We start from the raw sequence: 25,447 nt of genomic DNA, 5'->3' as shown, positions 1-25,447 counted from the left end.
AACAAAACAGTGCAAGGCTACAAATGTGCCTAGTAAGTGCTATGGGCAACATGTTAAAATAACTTAGAGGGGGGAAGGATGACTGCTTCTCAGGTTATTGGATGAGGAGCTTAAATTGAGTCTGGAGCTGCATCAGCAAAGCCTGCCGCTGGTGTTCAGCAAGTATGCCTGGGGTGTTCATGTTGAATGTTAAATAATGAAATACTTTTGTGGCTATTGGTTGTAGTCTTTCCCTATACCCACTCCAGTGCCTACACTGCCCTGGCCATACCCGCATCTCCATCAGGAATTCCCAACATTCACCAATACTCTACCCCATCCCCACCACCTTCCTAGGATCCAGTAACTGTAGGATTAATGCCTGACCCAGAAAGAATTCTTTAGGACACCACTCCAGCACTCTGGCTAGAGCCTTTCTGATGATTCATGTTTTGAACATCACCACTGCATTTAAAGTGTGGTATGTGTTTGTCAGAAGTTCACTTGTACAACTGAATGATGGAAATAATAGAAAGGACAGGAAAGGGAAATGATGAAAGTGAGAAGAAACTTAGTTTGTTGATAAGACTTCTGAAGTGGGATAGCTGACTAATTTAGTTTGGTACAAAGAAGCAGTGTAATGGACAATAAAATTAAAAAGACAAGTTGTAGCCAACCTGTTGTGGAAAGAGTTGGGGATTCCGTCGTCGGCAGCCGTCCGTCTCGAGAGACGATGGTGTAGCTTCTTAAGAGTCCATCTGCACCGCTGAGAATGGGGATTGGGAGCATAGTTAAGGGTAGGCCTTGCAGCCTATAATTTGGCTGTAGATAATCTTAGATCATGTGCAAATGCTTAAGGTGTGAAATGATGTGATGAATGTGGCACTTTTATAAGAATAATCTGGCAAGGATGTGTAGGATGAAAGGACAGAATCATCAGCAGGATAAATTCCACATGTTAGTTAGCCATCATGAAAAGTCCTGTGGAAAGATGTGGAGAGCAGGACCAATAAAATGGCATTGGTCTTGTCAAAATGGCATAAAATATGTAAAACAAAGTGGAGTCACTCATGTCAATCAAGATGGCTTGCCAATCAGCTGTGACAGTTTGGTTTAAGAGGGAAACTACCTAAATCATGCTAGACACATCTGGCAAGGAGACACACCTAAGATAGCTGCACACGTGAGCAGAACAGCCATGTCTGCAGAGTAGGACCACCCATAGATAGGCTCCTGGGGAAATTCCCCACCAGCCATCATGGGTGCCAAGACACTTATCAAGAGACCCAGAGGCGTGGCATACACCAGTCTCAAGATGTAACTGAGGCAGGCTTCAGGCCACTGCTGAGATAGCTGAGCTCCACACACCAAGATGCTGCTCCATGACACGCTGATCTCCCATGACACTGGTCACCAGAGGCTCTGTCCTGCTGAGCTGAGGACTTCTTCTGCCCTGCTGCCCACCTGGCTCTGGAGATTCTTCCTTGTAAGATGCTGAGGGCTCCCTCACTTACCCTGCTGTCTCCTGGGCCTGCAGATTGAGACTCTGGGACTCAGGTTTGTTATCCCCCAATTCTCTTGTGTGATGTTATTACTTATTGTTTCTGAGTGATTAGTATTGTTATTAGGTTAATATAGATTTGAATTAAATCTGCATTAATAAGAACTTAGTGAACTTGCATTAATAAAGTCTGAGTGAACAGCACAGTCACCTGTGTTGGCTCCCTGTTATTTCTCTGTGCTGGTGCCACCTGTAGGACTGGTGGTCATATAGGCAGCTTGGCACTTTTGGTTCTAAGGCTCAGATCAGACATGACAGCAGGGATTGAAGGCTGACTTATAGGAAAGACTAAGAGGTATGTCCAGAAGGTATCCAGCCATGTAATATGAAAAACAGAGACATTTATTGAAGAAGGTACAAGAACAAGAAACATTGCACATAGGACAATGATGCCTCAGTCCCATTCAGAGTAGGCACCTTGGGATCTCACACAGTTCTCCCAATCACCATCAGCTGCTGTGTTGTATTTTCCTGAATCTCATCCACAGTCTGAAATCTCTTCCCTTTTAAAGGTGATTTTAGTTTTGGGAAAAGCAAGAAGTCGCAGGGTGCCAAATCTCAGGCTGTAGCGGGGCTGAGGCACCTCAGTGATTTGGTATTTTGCCAAAAGATTCTGCACAAGACATGACGCATGAGCAGGCATGTTGTCGTGATGAAGGTGCTAATCACCAGCTGCCCATAGCTGCGGCCTTCTGATTCATCCCAATAGTTTCTGTGGAGGAATGTTGAAGCTTAATGCAAAATTTGATGTAGATTCATTGTTCTACTTGTTCAGTCATTTTTAATGTGATGGCCACACAGTACACATGCTCACTCAACAGCATCTACCGTCTCCACTGACTGGCACAGTGAAGTTGTCATTGTTCACGCACACACATCCCAGTCCACTCCCCTTGGCTGCCAAGTTCATAAATGTTGCACAAACCATTCTTGTTATATTCATAATGGCTGGAATTTTTCTGACAGACCTTATATATGATGAACATAGACTTGTGACAAAAGGAAACCATCAACTATGAATTTTAATGCAAGGAGGTGGGGAAGAAAAGAGACACTGACTGTGACACATGAATAAAACTGGGTAAAATGTTTGAAATGGAGTCTTAAGAAACCTGGGTCATCCGATCACATTGTCCCTAGGAGGGAAGCAGAATGTGCTAGTGGCCACAGAATGGACCTCTGTGGAGAGCAGGGAAAATTGCATTACTGTGTGGGGTAAGTTCAAGGTAGTATGATGGAGACTAGATCACAAAAATTGTCACTGAACAATGACCTGTCCCTTTTACGTAAAGTTCGTAAAATAATATGACAAAAGTGGTTGATAGAGAGAGAGAATATGAATGAATCTCAGACTTATTATTTTACTGACTTATTCTTACTTGTTCTATCAAATACAAGACTAGCAACCACACAAGTCTTAGCAGCCCAGAAACCATCCCTAACAGGCACTGTACAATTCCAGGGAACACCAGAAGGCATTGTACAGTACACATTCAGAGTAGTTATATGCAATTGCTTTGGTGACTCCCATGAGATTTTTAACTTTTAAATTATCTAGTTATTTTCTCCTACCTTAAATCACCTCTGAAAATCAACTCTTCTAATTAGAGCTTAAAACCAGAAGACAATGTTCATATTAGTAATTGCATTTACTGTTCAAAAAGCATTTTTATGTACATTAGCTTATTTAATCCTCACAAAACACCTTATTGTTATTAAGTAAACATTATTATCTTCATTTTGCCCTGGCTGGTTTAGCTCAGTGGATTGAGCGTCGGCCTGCGAGCTAAGTGTCGCTGGTTCGATCTTCCAGTCAGGGTACATCAGAGAAGGAAAACTCTGACTCCAAAAAACCTCCGCTGCCTTGCGGCATACCTCTTCTGGGGAAAGGCTAAGGGAGTAAACCCCGACAGAAAATCCGGAGCCGGAGTCCCTAAGGCGGTTTGACGTTGTAGTCAACACCGGCAACTCCTGCGGCGCACCTGAACCCAAGCTGTATCGACTCCGTCTTTCCCTTGGACCCTTCAGCTGCGAAGAGAGGGCGGGTCTGCTGCATGGGCAACAGCAGACCCTCCATATCACCCTGCCCAGGCTTTGTAGCTTCAGCTCCACTGGAGAGGACACTCCAGCGTCATCGCAAGATGTCGATTCAACACGGGAGGAGACAGATGCCGTGTCACTCCCGAGTCGGACTGCACAGCCATTCTCGGCGGTGCAGGTAGACACTTAAGAAGCTACACCATTGTCTCTCGAGACGGACGGCTGCCGACGACGATTATCTTCATTTTACAGTTGAGGAAACTGAGCTTCAGAAAGTTAAAGGGAAGTATGATCGGAACTTACATTTTTTGTGCACCTATTATGTGCCAGAATCATCACATATTCTCAAGTTCACATTGCTGGTAAGGGTCAGAGCAGACTTAGCCCAGATGTCCCAGTCATTTTAAGGTATTACAGTTGCCAAGACAAGCCAACCTAACAGCCATTGTTAACCCACTTGAGAAAACTTTGCTTTGTGTATAGATTTGATATTTTATTCCTCAAGTGGTTGAAAAACAGCTGAGGTCATCCTCCCAAAAGGCAATAATGTTTCCAGTCCAATTCATAAAGTTGCCAAGTAATAAGATCTGAAGTACACTTTCTTGTTTTATTTTTATTGGGGACGAAGCCTGTTTTTATTTGTAATTTCTCTGGGGGAGTTTAAGCACTGAGAGGGATAAATTACCTTTGGCTTTATGTATCCAATATCATCAAACTGTCCCATGCAGACACTATGTTTATTAAAATGAGCACTGTGTGTGAGGTCATTCTATCTGGTTGCATTGCACACTAGGGACAAACTATTTAAAATAAACTGAAATGAATAACTAACGAAAGAGAAAAGAATATTCCTTTCAAGGTTCCCAGATATACTAGTCTTGTTCTTTTTTTCTGGCTTCTCCTTCCTTCCTCTTCCCACTTCTTTATATCATTTTGACCCATTTACCTCATGGTTTATTTCTTTCTTTCCATTTCAGATTTGCTATAATGGTAGGTTAGCTACAGACAAGGGACAATTGTTCTCTGTTGAAGATGTCGTGGAGGACAGGAACAGTTGTTGCTCTTTCTACTGTGGCACCTAGACATGCCTTGCTTTGCATCCAGGGCCCACCCACCAGACTGGCAAACAGGAGGAGGGCCTGTGCTCCCTGACTGATCCAGGACAGAGAGAGCCACACAGTACACAGTACCCATCCATTGGAATGACCATCTCCGGTCACCCTCTGCTCTTCCAGTAAATTGGTCAGTCTACAGCCTTGTTACTTAAAGTATAGTCAAGGATCAGCACCATCAGTATTGCTTAACTATGTTTGAAATGCAGAACCTCCACCCTAAACCTGTGGAATCAGGATCTATGGTTTAGGAGATCCCTATCTGATTCCTTGGGACAGTAATGTCTGAATAGTACTGGTCTACATACAGACTGTCCTCTCTCTCTTTTGTAACAGTGGGACACGGTGTGAGGGAAAACAGTAGAAATCCCATACTATACTGAGATATAGCTTAGTAGAAATTATGTCCCTACATAGAACTAGCTTCCCTAAGACCAATTGGAAAACAAACTTAGCTTCAAAAAACAAGTTGAGATTTTTTTGCTTGATATGTTTTTAATACTCTGAGATCAGTAAACTTCCTTGTTGCAATGATTTAACACCACTTGCAGAGTACTGTTCAAACCAGGAAAATAATCATGTGAGAAACGCTCACAATAAAAACTGGGACACAGGACTTGAGCAGTAAAACGAGGCCTTTATTCACGAGTCTGCAGAGCCGGGCGCACCCTCACAGCCAGGAGAATGTGCTCGCCAAGTAGACAAAGGAAACTGGTTTTATAGTCTTAGCTTCCCCACCCTGAAATTGCCACCCTAAAGTGATTATCTTTTCCACCCTGAAATTGCCACCCTAAAGTGATTATCTTCCTTGCCCTAAAGTGAGAGCGATTAGCTTCCCCGCCCTAACGCAATTAGCTCCCCCTCCCCTCTCCTTCTTCCCCGTTTCTCCATTACTGGTTACTCCGGAGTTACAATCTAACACGGTTATCTAAATGCCCGTTCTGTGGTTTGTAGATATGCCAGTGCTGTCAAGCTCCCTTCTCAGAGATCCTCTAATTACATTTGCCCTTAAGACCCTTTAATTACATTTGCCCTTTGTTACTAATGACTTTTTACTGGTTTGGGAGTCACTATGTCCTTATTTCTAACAATCAGAAACAACTTATTCAAGCATTACCCCAAATCTTTCTTCTTGGCAATTTCTAGAACTCTTCATACAGTCCCCCAGGTAAAGATAAATCACAATTTTTCAAATAAAAAAATGAAGATAATCAAGCAAATACATTTCTTCTAGGGTTGGCCAAAAAGTTCATTAGTTTTTTTTTGTTTTTTTTTTCTGTAAGATTGTTCTAGTAGTGCTTACTTGTCTTTAACTTCATTCAAAACAATTTTGTCAGATTGTATTGTGACAGCTGTCATATCAGCATGCATTAAAAAAAACGCATGAAAATTGATGAATTTTTGTACAGTCATTTTAATATTGAAGATGGAAGAAAAGCAACATTTTCAACATATTATGCGTTATTATTTCAAGAAAGGTAAAAATGCAACTGAAATGCAAAAAAAAAGATTGTGCAGTGTATGGAGAAGGTGCTATGATTGATAGAATGTGTCAAGAGTGCTTTTGATGGGGGACTCAAATGCTGGATAATTTTTGTTTTGAGTAACAGCTAATGAGCTTAGTAAGCAATGTATGTAAAAAGCTATTGATTCAGGAACTGGAGATATGACCCACTTTGACTCCAGGTAACCACAAGCAGTTCCATCTTTGTGACTCAGGAGGACTGCGAGCAATCAAGACGTTACCTGAGCCATTGTACTCCAGGGTGACCACCGCCCTGGACACAAAGACCACAGCCCAGGGCACAGATGACAGGACACTGCAGCTTTTATCCAATTAACCTTTTCCCTGAATTCCAACCCCATTATCTAGTCTTCTCCTTATAAAAGGGCCCGTTTTATACTGGAATTTAAGACAGTCTATTAGGGTACAAACCTGCTGTCTTCTCAGATCCTGACCATCTGAATAAAGCACCCATAATGATTCAGTCTTTGTCTCTGCTTATTGGGTCTGGTAGATGACAGGCAGCAAGAGCACAGGCTTTTCTGGTTTCAGTTTGTGAAGTTCCATGCTGATTCCTCGCTGGACGATGCTCCACGGTTGGGTAGACAAGTTGAAGTTGATAGTGGTCATATTGAGACATTAATTGAGAATAATCAACTTTATGACACATGGGAGATAACCAATGTACTCAAAATACCCAAATCAATAGTTATTGGTGAAAAAGAAAAATGTGCCTTTTATTTTATAGAAAACGCTAAATGGACTTTTTGGCCAACCCAGTAATATTTCTTTAGGCGTTTTCAGTATGTTTATGCATGTTCTCTTAAGAGCTGAGCTCCCTGGAAATTACATTAACTTATTTGCATGCTTTGTCCAAATCTTTCTTATTTGGAATTTTGAGTGATCAGTCAGGATTTAATATTTTGATTGTTCCAACATCCCAAGGCCACATTCTCTTTAAGCATTCCAAGAAAATAATTTCAAAATTCTTTGAGGTGTAGGAAACAAGGAAATAGTGACTCCCAAACCAGTAGAAAGTCATTAGTAACAACCAAATGTAATTAAAGGGCCTTAAGGGCAAATATAATCAGAGGATCTCTGAGAAGGGAGTTGACAGCATTAGCATATTTACAAATCACAATAAGGGCATTTAGATAATTGTGTTAGATTGTAACTCCGGAGTAACCAGTAATGGAGAAACCAGGGAGAAGGAGAGTGGTGGGGGAGCTAATCTCGTTGGGGAGGGGGAGCTAATTGCATTACTATAAAACCAGTTTTCTTTGTCTACTTGGCACGAACATTCTCTTGGCTGAGGGTGCATCTGATTCTGCAGATTCATGAATAAAGGCCTCGCTTTGCTGCTCAAGTCCTGTGTCCCGGTTTTTATTGTGAGCATTTCTCACAGAGGTTTTTCTCTACTATGATTTTAAGTTCAAGCCAAACAATTGGCTTTATCCTGTCATCCCTTTATCTAAGAGAGCTCTATCAGAAGCAGTATTCAGTTCACTTTTGTTTTAATTCACCTCCTCTAATGTTAAGAGTCAACTCAATCTTCACCTCTTCTGTGGAGGAAACTCTCCCTGATCTCCTGAGAAAGAGAGGACCACTCTTTCCTTTATGTTTTGCTACTGTAAGGGATAAAGAAGCCAGTGACTCTCAAACCAGTAGGAGATAATTAACAGATGAATCATGGGAAAGGGGTGAGGAAATGACATTCCACAGCTCCTCACACATTTCTCTGGGATAAAAAGGAGGAAGATTGTCATCATAAACACAGAGAAATGGGACAATGTAGCTAGATAACTTTGCAAATAAGTTGGATATAGACCTATAACTAGATTCCGTCGGCAGCCGTCCGTCTTGAGAGACGATGGTGTAGCTTCTTAAGAGTCTATCTGCACCGCCGAGAATGGCTGTGCAGTCCGACTCGGGAGTGACATGGTATCTGTCTCCTCCCGTGTTGAATCGACATCTTGTGATGACACTGAAGCTACAGAGCCTGGGCAGGGTGATATGGAGGGTCTGCTGTTGCCCATGCAGCAGACCCCCCCTCTCTTCGCAGCTGAAGGGTCCAAGGGAAAGACGGAGTCGATACAGCTTGGGTTCAGGTGCGCCGCAGGAGTTGCCGGTGTTGACTACAACGTCAAACCGCCTTAGGGACTCCGGCTCCGGATTTTCTGTCGGGGTTTACTCCCTTAGCCTTTCCCCTGAAGAGGTATGCCGCAAGGCAGCGGAGGTTTTTTGGAGTCAGAGTTTTCCTTCTCTGATGTACCCTGACTGGAAGATCGAACCAGCGACACTTAGCTCGCAGGCCGACGCTCAATCCACTGAGCTAAACCAGCCAGGGCATTATAACTAGATTACCCTTAGTTAATCACACCCTTAATTAAGAAGTTAATCGCGTTAGATTGTGAACCTAGATTAACCAGTAATGGAGAAACAAGGGAGAAGGAGAGGGGAGAGGGAGCTAATCGAGTTAGGGAAGGGGAACTAATCCTGTTGGTATAAAACCAGTTTTCTCTACTTTGCGCGTGCATGTCCCTGGCTAGCTGTGTGTCCTACTCTACAGACTTGTAAATAAACACCTTGCTTTGCTGCTCAAGTCCTGTGTCCTGGTGTTTTATTGTGAGTGTTTCTCACACTACAACTGGTATCCCACCTCTTCATAGCATATGTTGTACTGTTTGTAACACTGATGTGTATGTGTGTGTGTGAACTTATAGGGAGCTCATTGCCATCTGGGGGAGGGGAGATACATGTGTAGAATATATACATTTCATATGATGGCATTGTAGATTTACATGAGGTGTCCATCACATTTCATGTGCAATATATTATTGAGTGAGTGAGAGGCATTCCTTAAATAATGACTTTTATATTAGTAAATGGTGTAATATACTGTAGGGTAGGAAAAAGTTTTCCTCTGCCTTCTTAGGGTCCTGGCTGGGTCTGCAAATTAAACTGACAGATTAACAGGAGAAAAGTGTACAGATTTATTTAATATAAGTTTTATGTGACACAGGAGCCTTCATAAGGAAATAAAGACCCAAAGAAATAGTTAGACCTGAGTATTTTATGCTAGGTTTGATGAAGAGTGGACAGTTATGGAGAAATATAGCTAAGGAATATGAGGTGAATGTAGTAAAGTGGAGAAACTTAAGGTCTGTTTGTTCAAATTCTCCTCAGCGACCATTTGTCTTTGGAGATGAGAATGCGTCTTTCCTTTGTCCTGCTGCTTAGAATCTTCTTATAAAAACAAAAGACAAAAGAAGAAATGAGGTTGAACTAGATAACCTCTAGAGTTCATGCTCTCTGCAATTCTAAGGTAGAATGGAAATGATTCCCAACAGGTGTTTTTGTATTTCCTAACTGGGCAAGAGTCCTTGCCACACACCAGTTAATTTTTTTTTTTCACTTAGGAAAACCATTTTAAACTAATTGCCATCAACTTTCTTGATATGAAGGAAGTTTGACTTTCTTGATATAACAAAAGTTTGACTTTTGTTAATGTTATTTTAGACCACTGTATCGATTATTATATATGATTACATAGCATTAATAAACTAAAATTTATGCCTGGAAATCATTTTGATACATTCCCTCCCCCCACCTCTATTTATGAGCAAGGGCAGCTGTGGGGTGGTTCTGTGTGTAGGATTAAGAAACACTGCAGTTCTTGAAATAAGCCAGATGTTTTTATTTTCAAAGGAAAAGATCACACCTAGCCAAGTATTTATTTACATGCCTCACAACAAAACAAAAGATTAAAAGAAAACTTTAAAAAGACATATGTCGTAGAAACCATCCGAACCCACAGCTTTCCCAACTCCTGTGCCGAGAGGACACTGCAGAAAAGCTGATCTTGTGCTGATTGTAAAAATTTGTAGGCTAAAATGACCAATAAATCACAATAATTACAATAAAAGTTACAACCTGAAGAGAGACTCCTGCTCTGACTTTACTTGGTGTGTCATCTACTATTTCAACGATGTGTCTGGTAATTAATGCATACACAGTGTTTTTAAAAACGTGTTCTAAAATAGTATTAATGGAAACTTCAGGAACGCTTTTGGGAGAGATTTCTTCAAAACAAAACCGAAACAATGACGTTTCTAAAACCGAAAGTGAAAATTGTTGTAGCTTGTTAGTGATTAATCATTAGAGACAGTAAATTCGGTATTTCGGGTAGTTTTAGACAAAATCGCCATTTGAGCAGCCTTTCCTTTTTCTTTTTAAGGAACCAAACAGTTAATCTGAGCGACACCAACTCGGGATAAAGCAGCACCGTCCCGCCCACTTCCCAAGGGTTCCGGGGACTCCGGTGCGCGCTCCTCCCGCACGCGCCGCCGCGCCAGGTTTCCGTGAAGGCGGGGCGCTCAGGCCCTGGGGTGCGGCGCTTGGCTGGCCGAGGCAAGGTGAGTGCGGCGCCCCGTTCCCCGACTGCCATCCCGAGGCTCTGAGTGTGGAGGGAAGCCGGTTCCGAGGGGTCGGACAACGCGTGCGCGAGGAGGGCCGGATCGAGAGCTCCCAAGATGTGGCTCTGCGAACCCCCGAAACCGCTGCGCCCCCGGCTTCTCTGAGCCGCGGGCTTTCCGAGTCGCCAGGGCTACGTCATCGAGGGGGCACACCTGCCCCGGCCCACTTTACCTTCTCTTTACCCTCCTGGTGTCTGACCCCATCTGCTTAGTTTGCTTTGCTTCTTTCCGGAAATTGAAACTTAAAATGGTTTGTGTTTCCCCGCTGTTCCTGTAGTGTTTCTCCAGATAGTTCTAAGAAGAACTGATTCCTTAAGGAGGTGTCCTCTCGGCAGGCAGGCGCAGGGTTTGTCAGGCATGTCCCACTGTTAAGAATATGCAGGGATGTTCTTGAAGGAGATATCTAAAGGAGAATATGATGTTTCCCTGTCTGCGTAACACACATGTTTTTTTAAGTTGTATTTTATTTCCATTACCATCTACCCCCCCCCTTAGATCATCTTTTACCACACAAATACATTTTTAGAAAGCTGTTTTTGTGTATCACCAGTTTACTAACCACCGTCTCCTTCCGTTAATGTCCTCATTCTTTCTTTTTGCTACCAGGCATGCATGCATATGGAAAGATTCGATTCTCTCCCGCCTGGCACTCCAATGATAAGAGTGTATTAGGGGAATAGGGAGTAGGAGGGTGGAGGCGATTTGTACTGGGTTTTTAATTTGCTGGCGTACCAAGTTACCATGGATTTAGCATCTTAATAACCACAATTTATGACCTGTAGGTTAGAAGCCCAACCTGGGCCTCACGGGGCTAAAAATCAGCGTGTCTGCAGCCCTGTCTTCCGTTCTGTAGGCTACTAGGATAAATCTGTTTCCTTGCCTTTTCCTGCTTCTTTAGGCTCCCCACCTTCCTTGGCTCACTGGTGCCCTTTCCCCATCTTCAGACAGCCAGCGTTACCTCTCATCATTCAGCTTTTGTTACATCTCATCTGAACTCTGCTCTTGCCTTTCTCTTTCACTTTAAAGAACTGTGGTGATTACATTGGCCCCACTGATAATCCAGGACGATATGTATATTTGGAAGTCAGCTGATTAGCAATCTTACTTCAGTCTACAATCTTAATTCTCCTTAGCAATAACCTAACATATTCACAGATTCTGGGAATTAGGATGTGGAAATGTTTAAGGGAGCCATCCATTTGATTGCATGAAAGGAAGACAGCCACTGTACACTCACTCATACACAGACGGAGGGTATCCAGATACTAAATATGTCATAGGAAGTTCTGGGGTTAATATGTAGTGGGCCATTTATATGAATTAAATATATTGAGAAACTTTATTATAAGTTTTTAAGAATATTGACTTTAAAAAGCATTTAAATGTTACAGTTTCTGCTTTCTGGCAATGTAACAAGAGAATTTCATATGCCTGGGATTCCTAGGCAGAACAAATACTTGAATCAAGATACTGCATAATTCTAATATCTAGAATTGTATTTTTATTTATCTGTGAATAAAAAACATAGCAGTCTGAAAAAAAAAGATAGTGCATAATTCTATAAATTCTGAGTGTTTTCAGTGTGCAGACTTGTATTGTGCCCTGAGTTGAGCAAGGTGTGGACATAATCTCTGGCCTTAAGGTCATGACCATCTATCTAGTCATGGAAAATGACTCAAACAATTAAAGCTCCCCCAAAAGAGGTAAAAGAGGGAGAAATGCCATCATTTGGGAGAATCAGAAAAGGCCTCAAGAACTTATAGGGAAATTTAGGATAGACCTTGAAGAACATTTTGAACCCATTTCAAACTTACAGACCAGTGGCAAGTACAATTTTTTTTCTGAATTAGTTGGAAATATGTTTCCAACTTCATTACCTGTTACCCTGGAATTCTTGAATATATATTTCTTACAAAAAAGGTGTTCTCTATATAACCACAATACATTGATCAAAATCAGGGAATTAATGTTGAATATTACTGCCATCTAATTCTTGGATCCAATTCACATATGGCCAGTTGTCCCATTAATATCCTGTATCACAAAAAGACCCAGTTCAGAATAATACATTGCGTTTAGTTGTGATGTCTCTTTAGTTTCCTTCTGTCTGGCAGTTTCTCAGTCTTTCCTTGGCTTTTATGAATTTGATACTTTTGAAATTTATTTAATTTTTCTTCATGCTTAGATTCAATTAATGCATCTTTGGCAGGAATATCATAGAAGTCATGCTGTTTTCTCAGTGTACCGTATCAGATGGCACACGATTTGATGCATCTCATTATTGACTTTGATTATTTCATTATTGTGGCGTCTGCCTGGCTTCTCCACTGTAAAGTCACTCTCTTCCCCTTTGAAATTAATAACTATTTTGTGGGGAAGTATTTTGAAACTCATGGAATGGTCCTTTTTTCACCCCATTTTTATTTATTTACTTATATGAGTATGGACTCACAGTTTTTTTACTTTACTTTGGATTTAATCATTACTGTCATTATTTACTGTTACGCTTAATTTACTTGCACATTTGGCCAGTGAGAACTTCCTCAGGCTGGATTCCTTGTCCATATCATTTGTTCCGCACTTCCTTGTTTTCTGGCACCATAAATTGCTCTCTTATACTTTTCCTAGAAGACCAAAATAGTAGTCTTTTAATGGAACATGATATTATGATTGAGCTGTTAACTGCAAAGGAATGATAATACCTATCATTTTCTATTACTGTGCTGAAAAGCAAAGGATTTTTAGAACCCTTTTATATATTTATAGGTGTAAAGATGTTCAAAATATAGACTTTGTTTGGATATAAGCCACATGATAACAAAAACTTTGATGATGGGAGAAAAGGTATAGCGAAGAACCTTTCTTCTGTAAAAGTGTCAGAGTTGTTATTTCTTTCTTATTGAGTTTGTGTGTATATACTGTTTATAATATGTTAAAAATTTCTGATATTAGGGAATCATGGCAGCTGATGAAAACAATGAAAAACAAGTTCCTAAGGACGATTGGCTAGATGAAGAATTAATGAAAGATGAACAAAGTCAGGTAAAAAGGAAAAATTACTGGGTATTATTAAAAATTAATTTATATACATTAGTTTTGTGGTGAAGCATGTTTCATATGTCTTTATCCAATAATAGCTTGAATTTGGGAGTATATTAGGGTTTTCAAATTATTTTTATTTTCATTATTCAAGAAAAATCATATTTTTATTTTGTCCTTTACATGGCTTATAACATTACTGCTTCTTCACTCCCTCCCTTATTTCTTTGATTTGCACCTAGAAGTTATGAGCTTAGTTAACATTTATCTGATCAGACCCAGGAGGGAAGGGAGAGGATCAGGTAGCTTAAAGCACTTACCCAAGGCCATATCTGGCATGTGAAGGCAGCAAAAACAAAACAAAACAAAACAAGAACATGAGAAAAACTCATAACAAATTTTAAAAATCGTCCCAGAGTAACATATGTACAATTTAAAAGTCAGATCGTTGTCACAAATAGCTAGGAAAGGAGCTAATAGAGCACTGGACTTAGACTCAGAAGATCTGGGTCTCAATCCTTGCTCTACTATGAAAATTTCTGGGACTTTGGTCTCTGTGAAAGGCAGTTTCCTTGTTTAAAAAATGGAGATAATATTTGGGAGTAGTAAGAGATGATGTAAAACATTCAACAAATTTATGATTCACATGATTATATGTATTCTGAGTCCATCAAATGTCTTTCTTTGCCTTTTCAAGGTGAGAAAAGTTTAGCTTCTTTAATTCCTTTAGAAAAATGAGGTTGGGGATGTTTAAATTTTTGATATTATTTGATTTTTTTTTAGAAATTACTTGATGAAATGTTAAAGGAAAATATTGACTTAAAGATGGAGATCCAAAAGCTTAAAGCTGAGTTATAAGAGACCACGAGAAACTCTCAGGTACCCTTTACTTATTTTACATATCACATTTTTAATGACATCATTTTTCAGAAAACGATTTTATTATTTAAAATTAACTTTCAAGATATTAAGGTCATCCACGGCACCGCTGTTTGAATAGTCGCAAAGTGAAAACAACCCAGTGTCCCTCCACAGTAGAATGAATTAATAAATAAGGGTGTATTCACACAATGAAATACTACACAGCAATGAGAATGAACAGATTACATGTAACAACATGAATGAATTTCATAAACAGAAAAAAGATAAAAGAGGGCATACCATATGCTTCCATTTAAATATAGTACAAAAACAGGGTGTTAGAAGTTAGCATGGTAGGAACTACCAGATAGGCACTAGAAGGGAACCCAAGAGGCCTGAGGGGTGTTGTCATGTTTTGTTTTTGATCTGGGTGCTGGTCACAAGTGTGTGAGCACCTTGTAAAATTTCCTCTTGCAGTACGCTTAGGATAATGCACATTTTGTATTTGTGTATCCATTAATAAAATTTTCGAAAACAAAAGCATGGTCATCATCAATCACTTTTGGACCATATTCTTGATTTTGTTCTTTTTTGTTCTCATCCAAGGTGCACAGTTTAAATAAATGGATGTATATTTTCACCATTGGTCTCTCCTAAATTTTCCTTTATTTGAATGAGACGTAACTTGCACCCCTTTCTTTCCTCATAACAACTCCTATTATTTCTTTACATGATTTAAATGGTTAAAGCATTGTCACTTTTTGTTTCTGAAATGGGGGATAGGATATTGAATATTAGGAAGTGAAGTTTCCCGTGCTTATGGGACATAGAGAAGACTGTTAAGATTCTGGTTACTTTGGACTGGAGCCAGAATCATTTACTCTTAGAACTAAAAGGGTCTGGAGGAACCAGCCAGCTCAGCTGGTCCACTTTCCAGAGGACTGAAGCTGTGGTCCAGAGTGCATAAGTACATTGCTTTCTGCCACACTGTGCTCAGGACTAGAATCAGGCACTCTCACTCTCACTCCAAAAACTCTTGACTTTTCTAGGTACAGGCACAGCTCAGAGATATTGCGGGTTCAGTTCCAGAGCACCGCAGTAAAGAGAATATTGCAATATACGTGAGTCACGCGAATTTCTTGATTTCCCAGTACATGTAAAAGTTATGTTTACACTATATTGTAGTCCGTTATTAAGTGTGCAATAGCATTGTGTCTAAAAAACAATGTAATACCTTAATTAAAAAAATATTTTATTGCTGAAAAATGCTAACCATCATTCGAGTCATCAGCGAATTGTAATCTTTTTGCTGGTGGAGGGTCTTACCTTCAGTTTGTAAAATACGCAATATCTGCCAAGTGCAATAAAGCAAAGCACAATGAAAGGAGGTCTGTCTGTATATTGGATATTTCCTTATTATTTGCCTTTTCTCAGACATTACAGATTGTTTTGAAATTGGAATTATGGTAATCAGAAATTCTACTGAATTCACATGTAGATATACAATGAATGTAAGATTAGATCAAATGACTCAATGAATATTTTTAATTTCTTCATGGTGACCCCTTTTATTTCAGCATGTAAATAACCACTGGAGATAGATACCAAACTAATTTGTGCATTTATGTGTAGTTGTATCAGTCTATTGATTCCAATGATTTTCAGCAGCTAAGAATAACCACTTAACTTTGTCCTCCAGATTATAAACCTTGTAGATACTATCCCTTCATGTTTTTATAAACCCAAGTTGTGTTAATGGTTAAAAAGTTGATGGGCAGGTGTTAGGCAAGGAAGAAATTCAATCTGATAGATTTTAAATTATATACTGGTAATTCAGGAGTCTTTCTTCTTAGATGAAATTTTCTCTGTTTGCTATTAAGTTAACTACAGTGTACTCCTGACTCCCTTTCATCTCTTTGCAGTAAGAGTAAATGTTCTGTCTAATGACTCCCTTGTGAGCTAGCCTATTATTAGAACAATTGTTTAAAATGTACTTATCCATAGGAATGATGTAGTCTTTAGAATCCAATACCATTCTATATTGACCAGTTTAAATATTGATCAGAAAAAGTGAGAGATTATATACTTATAATTTTGTCTGTGAAATAAGATTCAAGGATTAGCACCTGATTACTAAGGCGATTACTAAAGTTATTAAATAGGACCACACTCAGTATCTTGTGGGGTTCTGAAATCAGTGGAGAATGAATTATGGGATGATCAGATCACATTATCACTGGAAGGACTTAAGTTATTTCTTGTCTTGATTTTAATCAAACATTTCTGTTTGAATTAGATTAAAGAGGATATTCCTGAAACAAAGATGAAATTCACATCTTTAGAGAAGCCTGAGAATGACAGTCAGTTTTTAAATATCTCCTGTTCATTTCAAGTGAGCTCAACAGTTCCTTATGAGCTACAAAAAGGAGAAGCGCTTATCACCTTTGAAGAAGAAGAAGGTATGACGTGTTCAGCAATATGACCAAATTACCTTTGGAAAGCACCTGCACTTACAAACAGCTTTCATAGATCTTTGGCTATTGTTTTACAGTTTTACACATACTACTTCATCTCAGCCTCATAGTGAAACTCCAAGGCAGGTGTGGTTATCCCCATTTCACAGATAAGAAGACTGTCTCCGAGATGTTAAGTGACTTGAATATGATCACTCATTCAGAATGCAATGCCTCTGAGTCTCGAGCCCAAGTGTTGTGATGCCCAATACCAGTGTCTTTCTGTTCTACTTGCTACCTCTGAATGATAATACTAGAAATAATCTTTGAAGGATGCAGAGGCCTGCTTAGTTCTCACAGACATTATCTCATTTTATACTCTGATAAGTCTATGAAAGCAATAATATAGGAGAGTAACTATCTGTATTTTATAGCCAAGAGAACAGATTCTCAGGTGTTTAAGTGATTTACCAAAGGGCACAGGACCAATGAATGGACAGAGCCCAGGGGCCAGAGATGTGGGTTGGGACCTGATGTTTTCTTTTCTTTTTTTTTTTTTAAGTATATTTTATTTATTATATTGTTACAATACTTCCAATTTTTCCCCTTTGCTCCCCTCCACCCAGTACCCCCCCCAGCAATCCACCCCCCAAGTCCATGCCCATGGGTTGTACATACAAGTTCTCCCGCTTTACCCTTTCATATATTCTCTTTTTTTAATAAATAAATGATTAATTATTTTAACAATAAAAAATAACAGTCCCTCCCTCTCAGACTTAAGACCCTTTATAATCTTATAAAGGACAATGGGCGAAGGTCTCGAGCTCCTCTAGCTGCTTCGAGCTGGATATGGTCGTCGTCCTACCTACCCTTGGGGACCTGATGTTTTCTAAGTCTGCCATGCTGGGGCACCTTAATGAGGAGGATCTGGCTTTGAGTGCTATCTTGGCCTCTTTCTAGAAGTGTGTTTGGGTCACGTTCTTTATAAATCTTAGATATTTTAAAAAGATTTTATTTATTTATTTTCAGGGAGAGGGGAAAGGAGGGAGAAAGAGAGGGAGAAAAACATCACTGTGTGATGCCTCTCATGCACACCCAACTGGGTACCTGGCCCACAACCTAGGCATGTGCCCTGACTGGGAATCGAACTGGCAATCCTTTGGTTTGCAGGTCGGCACTCAGTTCACTGAGCCATACCAGCCAGGGCTATTAGTCTTAGATTTTTATGACTGGCTTTGTGGTCATACCTACCTCATGGGGTTGCTTTGAGTATTAAATGAGAAATATTGGTAACATACGTAGCACAGTGTCTGACATAAATACTTAGTAAATGTTAGCTATTAGTATTGCTATGTTGGAAATTTTCCAGGTAAGGAAACTGAAGCTTAAAGAAGATAAGGAACTTGCTCAAGGTCCATGCAGCTAACAAGTTGCAGAGCTGAGATCCAAACCCTGAGTACTCGCTCACTTCCTCAGTAGAACCAACATTCCTCTGAGCAGGCCACCATATGTCAAGTTATGGGCCTTTCCATGCCCTTCAAGTGCTCAGATGCTGAGAATCTGTTACTGTAATGCATGTCTCCTGATACCTGGTTCATCACTATAGCCTGAAAATAAGTGTTAGAAAGAAAGAGATTCAAGGGGTCAAGAAGTACAGCTTTTCAGATATAAAATAAGTAAGTCATGGGGTGTAATATACAGCATGACAACTATAGTCAGTAATATTTTATTGTGTATTTGAAAGTTGCTAAGAGTAAATATTAAAAGTTCTCATAAAAATGTTTTTTAACTTTTTATAGTGGCGATGGTAACTGGACTTATGGTGATCAGTTCGTAGTATATACAAATATTGACTTATAATGTACACTTGAAACTAATATGTTGTATGTCAGTTTTACCTCAATTAAAAAAAAAAAACACTAGCCTTCTAGCAGGTCTGTATTATACCCATACTGTTCATTCACCCTGGGTCCATCCCTGCAGCTGAGGGTGGAGGGGGAAGACCAAGAGCCGTGCTAGCAGTTGGTGGTGGTAATTGGGATTAACCTGAAAGACCAAAGCGAGGATTTGGGAGGCAGGGATTCTGCACAGGAATTTCCTGGGGATGCTGAGAATGGGATCCTTTTCGAAAACATTGCTTCCACTGTAGGCCTGGCTCGGAGGTCCTGCTCTCCTGTGACAGCTTTGGGTGTATACAATTAATAGGCTTTGGCTCTTGATGGTCAGCATCACAGAAGTTGAAACACAATGATTACTCTTTGCTGAGTCAAATCACCAGATGTGGAAGGTTTGGGTGTGGGAGTGGGAGGGAAGGAGGATCATGTAAGTGTTACTTCATTGATATTTTCTGTTATTGTTGCCTGTTGTCATTAACAAAAAAGTCATAATTCAAGTTATAGTCATATAATGGTACAATGAATGTGAATTCCCACATGACAACGGCCTGCCTTCTAGCCCAGTTTCTCTTCCTCCAGCTGTGATGTGCTAGCTGATTATCATAAACACATGTGAGGTTTATAAGACCAAAAATGAGCATCTCTTATCTTCATGACAAATTAGAGCAAGCAGCTCCAAATATTAGCAACTGAGGTGTTATAACCTTTCATGTCACAGAATTAAAAATCAACACACTCATATGCATTTTAAACAGACATATAGTTTCTGTTTACAGATCAAATGATTTTGGCATAATTATATTACTGAGCCTGTCATATTTGTATGGATAAGTTTAATGCGATAGTTTTGTGATTGGTAGTGCAAGGCTATTAACTTTTTAATGAATGATTTTAAAAAACATTTTAGCGAAAGTAGAATTTCTAATTAAATATGGCAAAAAATAGTGATTTACTCTTTGATATTGAAGCCTATGTGGTCTTTCATATGTAACCCCTGGGAAAGACAGAGACAAGAACATTTATTTCTATGGTGCTTATAAGATATTAAGAAAGAGTGGCAAGTGATAAGTAAGGTTCATTGTTGGAATGATACTGACCCACAAAGATTTTCCCAGCTTACTCAACATGGAACAAATTTCTGTCTGTGCTTTAATCTCCTAAGGGAATTTTCCAGTAATTCTGACAGCAGTGGAAAGGGAGGGCGTGTGACTGTCCTGAAATATGTGAATTTCTGAAGGATTATCAGGCTTATCTGTTAAGAGATGAGTCTAGAACTTGATGAGCGTTTCTACATTGTAATATTTGCTGACGTACTTTGACATTAATATATCCTGCTTTGGTGGCAAGACCATTATCACTTGGAAATGCTAAGAAAAAGTTTAAAAATTAGATCCTTAAAATTAAAGAAAATTGAAAATATTCAGACTAATTTGTTCTTGAGCCTAAAGAGTAAACAGATATTGAAATATTGGACATTAATACTTTCCACATTATTTTTCAGTTGCTCAAAATGTGATCAGAATGGGGAAACACCATGTGCAGATAAAGAGTCTAGATGTGGAGGTTATGGCCAAGCCGGTGCCATTAAAATCAGGAGTCAGATTCCAGGTAACATGGTGATTAAAGCTTTTCAGAATTCTGTTAAACATGGACACTATTCTCTTTGATATTTCTGAATATGAAATGATTTCCCAGGTTCATGTAGAAGTCTCTAAAGTGAAGATCAATGTTACTGAAATTCCTGATGAATTGCCTGAAAGTCAGATGAGAGACAAGCTAGAACTGAGCTTTAGCAAGTCCCGAAATGGAGGCGGAGAAGTGGAGTGTGTGGAGTACAGTAAGCAGGCCGGGAGTGCTGTCATCACATTTGTGGAAAGTGGAGGTATTTCCACATTTAGAAAGTTAAAAAAAATACTCTACCATTGAAATTTTGTTCTTCCATTTCAAAAAATATTCCTTTTCTACTTCTTTTATTTGGAATTTATTAGCATAATAATAGGGGAATTTTTAAAGCTTTATAAAACAGTCGAGTCGTCCTGAAAATGATTTTCATTAACGCTACTGTGACTGGTAATATTACAAATAGTGAACACATACATCTTAGTGCGTCATCATGATGTGCTAGGCATGGGGCCAGGTGTCTATACATTTATCTCCTCTGATCTGTAGCACAGTTCTGGAGGTAGGTGTTGTACTCATTCTATTGGTGAGGAAACTGAGGCCTAGGAAGGTAAGTAACCAACCCAAGATCGCACAGTTGGTGGTGGCAGAGCAATTTACATTTATATATTTATATTTATTAAATAAATATATATATTAAACTGTTTCATCCCACCTATTAGGACTGACAGAGGTCTCTTAGGCTGAGAAAATCGATAACAGGGAAGACAGTGGGTCTTCTTCCTCAGAAAGAACAGCTAGACATCTATTCCCCTTCTAGGCAGCAATGAACTTTTTCCAAATCATCTTAGGGAGGCTTACATTCTTATGTTTAAAAGTAGGAGATTCTACAACTGCTTCTGTTAATTTGTTCACGTGATTCTCAATGTAAAAATCTCTTGCTCTAATTCTTAGGGCTTTTCCTGGGTTTGCACATGTGATAGAAGTCCAGCTGTACAGTTAGAAAATATTGACTGATTAGGTTTCTTTCAAAACAAAATAATTCATGCTTTCTAAAGAAAATTGAAATAATAGAGGAGAGCAACTAATTCAGTAAAAATTGAGACCTTTCCTTCCCTTTCTCCTACTATGTAGTTAATTATGGTTAGATCTTTCTGGAATTGCTGGATCATATGGCAATTCTACGTTTGATGTTTTGAGGTACTGCCATGCTGTTATCCGCTGTGGCTGCACCATTTTACAGTCCTACCAGCAATGTGCCAGGGCTTCAATTTCTCAACGACCTTGCCAGCAAGAGCCTGTACTCTTAACCACAGTACATACTGCTGATCCAAGGTGGACTTGGGAGGGGAGAGAAAAACAAAGTGATTGGAGCTTCTTCAAAACTGTTTCTATTAAATTTTATGCTATCTTGACACATTACCTTTTTCTACTTTAGGAGGAAAATGCTGCTAAACATAAATCTGATTATTCTTTGTTTTGGAGATGACTGATGAATTTTTATTATTTGCCTTCATTTTTTCTCGACAACATTCAACACTCCCCATCATCCCTTTGATTAACATCATTATATCAATTTACTGAGTACCTTGTATTAGTTATAGGATAGCTGACACATACATAAATACACACTATAGTAACATAGTAATGTACTATATACACATACATATAGCAAAATATATATAGTATTCTAATCATAGTTTTTCTTCATACTTCCTTAGAAACTGGGAAACAGTCTTAGGATGGGTGGGTTTCTTTTTTGCAGAGGGTAATTGAGTTTACATAGCTAGCTCAGGTGGGTCTGTTTGAGAATATTGAAACCTTCTATGCTGAATCTATTTAAACCTCAATGTTGTGCTGTGAAGTCTTTAAAATGGATTACAATTTCTTAAAAATTAATCACTGAATTTACTTTTATTGTGATATTGTTCTGTTGAAAGGAACTTTTAACTTAGGTTCAAATGTTTAGGATATAATAAAATAATTCTTAAAACATTTATTCCTAGTTGTTGACAAGATTTTGAAAAACAAAGACTATCCTCTTTATATAAATCAAGACTGCCACAGAGTTGTTGTTTCTCAATACATGGAAACACACTTGAAAAAGTTCCAGGTAAAGTCATCTCTTTTCTTTCTTTTTCAGAATTTACTGCTTAATCCCACCCCACAAAAATAAAGAAAAAGTTTTGAGTCTGTTACTGTTTGAATCTTATTTGTGAGGGATATCAAAATAGTTTCTTCATATCTGCTTGGTGTAGAACAAGTTTGTCTTTTAAAAGAATATTTTAACGCAAAACTGTACCTTATTTAATTTGTTATATATGTTCTTTAAAGTATGTTTTATTGATTATGGTGTTACAGTTGTTCCAATTTCTCTTCCCTTTGCTCTCCTCCGTGCAGTACCCCCTTCCCTCCAGCAATCTCACCCTCCTTAGTTCATGTCCATGGGTCATGCATATAAGTTCTTTGGCTTCACCCTCTCCTATATTATTCTTAACTTTGCCCTGTCTATTTTGTACCTGCCAATTATGCTTTTTAATCCCTGCACTATTTCCCCATTTCTTCTCCCAGCTGATAATCCCCCAAATGATCCCTATACCTATGATTCTGTTCCTATTCTGGTTGTTTGTTTGCTTGGTGTTTCTTGTTTTGTTTTGTTTTTAGGTTCTGTTGTTGCAAGTTGTGAGTTTGTTGTCATTTTAATGTTCATAGTTTTGATCCTCTTTTTCTTACGTAAGTCCCTTTAACATTTCATATAATAATGGCTTGGTGATGATGAACTTCTTTAACGTTACCTTCTCTGGGAAGCACTTTATCTTCCCTTCCCTTGCTGGGTAGAGTAATCTTGGTTGTAGGTCCTTGCTTTTCATCACTTTGAATACTGCTTGCCAGTTCCTTCTTGCATGCAGTTTCTTTTGAGCAATCAGCTAATAGTCTTATAAGGACTTTGTAGGTAACTCTCTGCTTTCCTCTTGCTGCTTTTAAGATTCTCTCTTTATCTTGAACCTTTGGCATTTTAATTATGATGTGTCTTGGTGTGGTCCTCTTTGGGTCTAACTTGTTTGGGACTCTGTGCTTCCTGGACTTGTATAATTTGTTATATACTTTTTTAAACTAAAATTACTCAGATAATGACACAATATTTATTTTTTTGTATGTGGATAAATATCTATATTTCTCTTGTATATCTACTATCATGGGGCATTAAAAATAACTTTTCCTGCTCATTTTCTCTGAACTCATGTTTACCCCAAATCTGCTCCCTTGGTCTGTTCCTATCAGGTCTTAAATGGCGCCACCATCTACCTAGTTCGCCAGCCTGAAAGCTAAACTCACACTTACCTTGTTGTTTCACTTCAGCTCAAACATTTATTTAGGTCACTAAATCTTGTCACCACTACATCTGACTAAATTACATGGATTGGTGCTATGTCCATCTCTAACTGATCTTTCTGTCACTAGAGTTGCCCTTCTTTCCTCTAATGCCATCAGAATTGTCTTTCTGAAACTCAGATCTGACTCTGATATGCTCTTGCATGAAAAATCTTCCTGAGGCTCCTTGCCTTTCCTAAGATAATTCCAAAATATTAAGCAGAGCTTATTAATGTAAAGTTTTACAGTCCAAAACTTCTAGAAAATATTGTTTATTTTTGTTACGTTCCTTTTCAGGTATTTTCAGGAGTATCTAAGAGGACAGTGCTTCTGACTGGATTGAAAGACCTTGATATGATGGATGAGGAAACTATAGAGGATTTAGTTAACATTCACTTTCAGCGGGAGAAGAATGGAGGTGGAGAAGTAGATGTGGTCAAATGTTCTCTCCATCAACCTTACATAGCATACTTTCAAGAATAGGGTCATGGAATCATATGACAGTTAGACCTTTGGAGCCCAAATCACCATCAGTGTTAGGCAAGAATGAATATCTTTCTTCTTTAAAAAAAGAAAACTAATTCTTAGTGTCCAAATATTTTCAGAGACAAATATATTTTTATGGTTCTGAATATTTCTTTATTTCCAGCTGTGCTGTATATTTTCAAGTGCAATAAGCTCACTGTATTAAAAATACTCTTGTTCATAAATTATGTGGATTGCTGCCATGGCTGTAGAAATCAGCCATAAGTGATACAATTGTCTTCCTGCCATGTTGGCTCCTTCTGTCATAGTCATGTGGGCCAATTCTGTTTCGGCCCCAGATCCACCAGTATGCAGATTTGACTCTTAACATTTCCCAAAGGAATTGTTACATTCAGCAGTTTGTAATTTCTGTAGATTGTACTGAATTTTCATGGGACTTCAGGAGTTATCATTTCCCATTTTCCATAATATTTCCATAGCTCCAAAGTATTTTTTTTCAGAGCCAAGTGTAGTTTTTTCTTTTTTAACTTTCCTTCACCCAGAGTGTCAAATGCCCTCTGTTCTTTCCAAGACATCCTCTCTCCAAATAGAACTTGTAAAGACCAGCATTTTCTTTCTTTTACACTTATAGTGGGAAAAATAGGTTTAAGGGATTGACAACCTTGGAATAAAGAGAGAGGTAAATGGAAAGCTACTGGCTCATCACTCATGCTTGATGCTGGGGAATGTCTGAAGGTAAAAAACACAGTATTTGTCTTTTAGGAGCTAAAAATTTAGTTGGAGAGAGACCTAGTTCATTAGCATCCCATTGTTTTAACTTGAAGAAATTTTAAATGGTAAAATTCAAGGTTCCTATTCGGAGAATGTAAAGTTCTCTTTGGTAAAAAACTTTTGTACATTTTTAAAAATCTTAATAGGGTAAGTTTCATTAAGAGCAGAATTAAATTCGTATTAAAATGCTGGTAGAAATGAAATGCTTATAGAAAAGATTCTAAACCTAAAACTAGCAAATGCTGCTTGCCATCTAAAATAAAGAAAAGCTAAATAGGT

General features: G+C 38.9%; 1 protein-coding gene across 1 annotated transcript; it reads left to right on the top strand.

Moving 5' to 3' along the window:
- The first annotated feature begins 1,287 nt into the window (after nt 1-1,287).
- Nucleotides 1,288-25,447, top strand: NMI (N-myc and STAT interactor). Its single transcript, XM_090279702.1, is given in 9 exon segments — nt 1,288-1,536; nt 10,434-10,611; nt 13,624-13,713; nt 14,494-14,589; nt 16,868-17,030; nt 20,421-20,527; nt 20,615-20,801; nt 22,546-22,652; nt 24,209-25,447. Coding segments are annotated over 7 exon segments (930 nt in total). The 5' UTR covers nt 1,288-1,536; nt 10,434-10,611; nt 13,624-13,629; the 3' UTR covers nt 24,395-25,447.

The sequence above is a fragment of the Furipterus horrens genome, unplaced genomic scaffold (assembly GCF_987537825.1).
Source record: "Furipterus horrens unplaced genomic scaffold, mFurHor1.1.pri manual_scaffold_1, whole genome shotgun sequence".
NCBI lineage: Eukaryota > Metazoa > Chordata > Mammalia > Chiroptera > Furipteridae > Furipterus > Furipterus horrens.
The sequence above is the reverse complement of the archived record's forward strand: the minus strand, read 5'-3'. Positions and strand labels throughout refer to the sequence as shown.